Source organism: Chiloscyllium plagiosum, chromosome 7 (genome assembly GCF_004010195.1).
Source record: "Chiloscyllium plagiosum isolate BGI_BamShark_2017 chromosome 7, ASM401019v2, whole genome shotgun sequence".
In the NCBI taxonomy this organism is placed as follows: domain Eukaryota; kingdom Metazoa; phylum Chordata; class Chondrichthyes; order Orectolobiformes; family Hemiscylliidae; genus Chiloscyllium; species Chiloscyllium plagiosum.
In genome coordinates, this window is record NC_057716.1 from 105,695,313 (window position 1) to 105,700,790 (window position 5,478).

General features: G+C 47.6%; 1 protein-coding gene across 1 annotated transcript in view; it reads left to right on the forward strand.

Moving 5' to 3' along the window:
• The first annotated feature begins 245 nt into the window (after window positions 1–245).
• The window catches only part of LOC122551954, a 10,490-nt gene continuing 5,257 nt past the window's right edge, over window positions 246–5,478 (forward strand). The window contains exons 1-3 of the mRNA XM_043694525.1: window positions 246–324; window positions 740–1,215; window positions 3,355–3,540. Coding sequence (XP_043550460.1) covers window positions 246–324; window positions 740–1,215; window positions 3,355–3,540 — 741 coding nt within the window. The remainder of the gene's footprint in view (window positions 325–739; window positions 1,216–3,354; window positions 3,541–5,478) is intronic.

Here is a 5,478-nt window from a genome sequence, read left to right on the forward strand (position 1 = left end):
TTGGAATGTCAACCTGTCTGCTCCCAGGGATTTGTCTGCACTCAATCCCAATATTTCTTTCTCCTGTTTCTGATATTAATCAGAGTTCTTCAACCAGGTTTGTCCCTTGGTTGCTCTCTCTCTGACACCTTTCTGTGCATTCAGACAGACATGTATTGCATTTATTTTTGTGATGCCTGTGGTGTAAAATCGATTGTGTTGTGAAGACACGTGGGCGGGGGAGGGAAGGACAGTGCTGCAAAGCAATGGAAGATTCTAGATCTCGCGAGGGCCACCATTGTGTAAGTGCTTCTGATCTCACTTGCTGGGAAAGCCGGAGCAGCTGTAGGCTGCTCAGTGATGGGGTGGGGGGAGGGGGTTACAGGTATGGTTTCCGTGACCCAGCTTTGGTAAGTAGGGACCTGGACGCTGTCCGGTGTGGATGGCAGAATCTAATCTTTCGCTGAACAAAGCTCCTCACAGGCTGGAGATCTGCTGAAGCTGTGGCTCGATTCAAGTAATCCAGGATAGGCTGTCAGTCAGGCTCTGGCCTGTCCTTGACTACTTGGCTCAGGACCCAGCTACTACGTCGTACTGCGATCTGCCCATCGCTTTCCTGCTGTCCTCGAGGGCTGTGTGAGAGTATCTCTTGTTAATGTCTCGTTGCTGCGATTGTCTGAGGGGGCTTAACACAGGACCTACTCCCAGGATGGTGTTCTTGCCCCAAACCCCATTCCCATTCACCTCTGATGCATCAAAGTCCAGATCTATCGGGTTTTTTCATTTGGAATATTCCTCTCCAACCTGTGCTTGGTGCTCTCCTTCCCCTTTTTTATCCTCATCCACTCTCATTTCTCCTTTGCTCGTTCTCCTCTTCTTTCTGTTCTACCTTTCTTTTCTGTTCATCCACCACCTTCTCTTGCCCCTCCAGTTGCTCTTTTCTCTCCATCCCCCTTTTACTCATCCTCCCCTTCCCCCAGCCGAAAAAAGATCCCTCCTTCCATCTTTTCCCAGTGTCTTGTTGTCAAATCATGGATAGTGCAGTCTGAGAGAGGCCATTCAGCCCCTTGTGGCCATGCTGGCTCACAGGAGGCATTTTTCTCTTTGCTTTCTTTGCCTCACCAGCGCCATCTTGTGTTTCAGGTGTACGTTTTGAAGAGGCCTTACGTGGACGAGTTTTTGAGGAGAATGGGCGAGCTCTTTGAGTGTGTGCTATTCACAGCTAGCCTCTCCAAGGTGAGTCCTCCCATCCCCACCCCCGTCACTCCATGTGCCTGTGTACCTCCCTCTCCGTCCATGTCCCCTTGGTTGCAAGCTTCCCATTTTTCCCCGAATTGGGTAGTATCCTGGGATGAGACAGGATGGAGGAGTGATCTGTTCCTTTTGTGTAAGCCCTTTGAGCACGATCTTTTGTGAAGAGAGCTCCTCTCAGCTCTAGGTTCTTTGTGAGTGTTAGGAAAACAAAACTTGAGGCCACATGAGATGTCAGATCAGGTGACCACAGGTTTGCTTAAAGAGCTTGGTTTTATGAAGAATACTAAAGGTGGATGTACAGAGGGATCTTGGGGTTCAAGTCTATAGCTCCCTACAAGTGGCCATGCAAGTAGATAGGATGGTAAAGACGTTGTATGGTGTGCTTACCTTTATTGATTGGGGAATTGAGTACACGAGTCAGGATGTCATGTTGCACCTTCAAAAGACTTTGGTTAGGCCACACTTAGAGTATTGTGTTCAATTCTGGTTCCCCATTACAGGAAGGATGTGGAGGCTTTGGAGAGAGTGCAGAAGAGGATGCTGCCTGGATCAGAGGGTATGAGCGATAAGGAGAGGCTAGAAAAAGTTGGGTCATTTTCTCTGGAGCGGCAGAGGCTGAGGGGAGACTTGATAGAAATTTATAAAATTATGAGATGCACAGATAGGATTGATGGTCAGAATCCTTTTCCCAAAGTTGAAATGTCTAAAACTAGGGAGCATGTATTTAAGGAGAGAGGGGGAAAGTGCAAAGGAGATGTGAGGGGAAAGTTTTATTACACAGAGAGTGGTAGGAGTGTGGAACGCACTGCCAGGGAGTGGTGGTGGGGCAGATACAGTAAGGGCGTTTCAGGGGCTTTTAGATAAGCACGGAATGTGCAAGGAATGGTGGGATATGGGTCAAGGGCAGACAGAAGGGAAAAGTTGAATTAAATTGAATTGAATTTATTGTTACGTGTACTGAGGCACAGTGAAAAGCTTTGTCTTGTAAGCTTAATTAGGTGTCATGTTTGGTACAACATGATGGGCCGAAAGGTCTGTTCCTGTGCTGTATTGTTCTATGTTCTATGAGGACAGGGAAAGAGGAAGAGATGTTTAGGGAGAAAATTCCCAATTTGGAGGCACAGCTGCCAATAGTGATGGAAAACTGGAGTTGGGCAAGAGAGCGGAATCAGAGAAGTGTGGTAACCCTGGAGGGTTCTGATTCTGGAGGGGGCTGTCTTTCTGTAATTAACCTGTTCAGCGATGTTATGATGCGCGCACTCTGGAATGGATTGGGCTTGAACGTGGGCCTCGTGGGCCAGAGGTACAGATGCTACCGCTGCACCACGAGGTCCTTCCTAAAGAAGGATGGACTTGGCTTAGAGGGAGTGCAGCAATGGTTTGATTGGCTCATTCTCGGAATGAGAGATGAGACTGAACAAGTCCCCGAGGTAGACTGATTGCAAAATACAAAGTTCTTAATCAACCTGGAGGATAGGATGAATAGACAAGGTCTTTTCCCCAGGGCGTGGAATCCAGAACTAGAGGGGTGTAGGTTTAAAGTGAGAGGGGAAAGATACAAAAGAGATCTAAGGGGCAACCTTTCCATACAGAGGGTGGTACATGTATGGAATGAGCTGCCAGAGGAAGTGGTGGAGGCTGGTACAATTACAACATTTAAGAGGCATCTGGATGGGTATATGAATAGGAAGGGTTTGAAGGAATATGGGCCAAGTGCTGGCAAATGGGACTAGATTAGTTTAGAATACCTGGTCAGCATGGACAAGTTGGACCGAAGGGTCTGTTTCCATGCTGTACATCTCAATGACTCTAAATGAACCGGTTGGACTGTAACTTGGTGTTATGTGACTTCTGTCATTGATTGGTGGAACAGGTGGAAGGGGCTGAATGGCCTTTCCTGTTCCTATGTTACTGAGCACAGGAACTGGGGAGTGAATTGGACCCACGTTAAGATCCAGGCAGGAGAGTTTGGAATGGGGAGTTATTCCCTAGGGAACCGGTCTGAATGGGGAGTTATTCCCTAGGGAACCGGTCTGAATGGGGTGTTATTCCCTTGGTAATCGGTCTGGCTTTGATCAGCATTGGCCTTAAGGTGACCCTAACCTCTGCTGCTTGTTGCAGTACGCAGATCCTGTCGCCGACCTCCTGGACAAGTGGGGAGCGTTCAGAGCCCGACTCTTCCGTGAATCCTGCGTCTTCCACCAAGGCAATTATGTCAAAGACCTCAGCCGGCTGGGGCGGGACTTAAACAATCTCGTCATCGTTGACAACTCACCGGCCTCCTACGTCTTCCACCCCAACAACGCTGTAGGTAGCATATTGTTACGGGTTGTGTCTTTGCCATGGTACAGGGCAGTGCTGAGGGACCTCTCCACAAAGGGAGACTTGCATTTTTGTAGCACCCTTTGTGATCCTTTGATATGGACCAGGCTTGACACCCCTCAAAATACTTTCAGAAAGTAGCCTAGACCCTAACATTTTCATCTTTTAAAGGTCGGTGTGATATTCCAGGTGTGAAGCAGCTGGTCAAAACACTCGGCTTTAAGCAAAACAGAATTTATTTGAACACTACAAATGAAACACCAACAAAAGAAAGTATAACTTAGAATAACTTAAATACTGGAAAACTTAGCCGCCCCAATACAGTAACTGCTACTAACTAACTGTTCCAACATAGTAACATCCCATAAACACAGGCAGCAGGGAACAATATCCAGAGAGAGATTTCAGAGGAACGTCAGAGTGGTTCTTTACTAAAGCCTACAGCTCCCCTGGACTCTCATGTCTTGTGACTGCTACAGCTACAACAAACTATCAAAGACCTGACCTGGGAGAAGTGGCCACTCCCCTTCCATTGCCATTAAAACTCCCTCTTCAAAACAAAACTAAGGACAAATTAACCTTTTCAAAGTGACAGCATTGTCACTCTGCTTGATGTTGTTACTGTTAGACTACAAATCCAGAAACAGATGGTGTAATTTGAATTCAGTGAAAATCTGGAATTAAACATCTAGTGACGGCCATAAAACAATTGTCAGAAAAAGCCCACTTGGGTCACTAATGTCCTTTAGGGAAGGAAACTGCCATCCTTACCTGGTCTGGCCTCCATGGGACTGTAGACACACTGCAATGAGGTTGACTCTTAACCACCATCTGGGTAATAGATGCTGGCCCAGCCAGTGATTTCCACATCCCATGAATGAATTTAAACTAAAATTTTCTCAAAGAAACATGAATCTGTGAGAGGCACGGTGGCTCAGTGGTTAGTGCTGCTGCCTCACAGCATCAGGGTCCCAGGTTTGATTCCAACCTCAGGCGACTGTCTGTGTGGAGTTTGCACATTCTCCCCGTGTCTGTGTGGGTTTCCTCCGGGTGCTCCGGTTTCCTCTCACAGTCTAAAGTTGTGCAGATCAGGTGAATTGGCCATGCTAAATTGCCCGTAGTGTTAGGTGCATTAGTCAGAGGAAAATGGGCCTGGGTGGGTTACTCTTTGGAGGATCGGTGTGGACTGGTTGGGCCGAAGAGCCTGTTTCCACACTGTAGGGAATCTAATCTACGCTAATCTGATCTGTGGACTTCACTCCCCCAGAGTGCGGTGGATGCTGGGACATTGAGTCAATTCAAGGAGGAGATAGTTTTTTTTTTAGTTAGAAATGGGTTATGGGGAGCAGGCAGGAAAGTAGAGTTGAGGCTGAGGTGAGATGAGCCATGACCATGTTAAATGGAGAGGCTGAATGGCCTCTTCCTGCTCACAGTTCTAATGTTGCAGAGCCGACAAAATACTCTCTGACTGATTCCTAGAATCCCTACACTGTGGAAACAGGCCCTTCGGCCCAACAAGTCCACACTGACCTTCCAAAGAGTAACTCTCTCAGACCCATTCCCCCCTACCCTATATTTATTCCTGACTAAGACACCTAACCTAAACATTATCCCCGAACACTATGGGACAATTTCACATGCCCAGTTCACCCTAACCTGCACATCTTTGGACAGTGGGAGGAAACTGGAGCACCCGGAGGAAACCAACGCAGACACTGGGAGAACGTGCAAATTCCACACAGACAGTCATAGAGATGTACAGCATGGAAACAGACCCTTCGGTCCAACCTGTCCATGCCGACCAGATATCCCAACCCAATCTAGTTCCACCTGCCAGCACCTGGCCCATATCCCTCCAAACCCTTCCTATTCATATACCCATCCAAATGCCTCTTAAATGTTGCAATTGTACCAGCCACCACC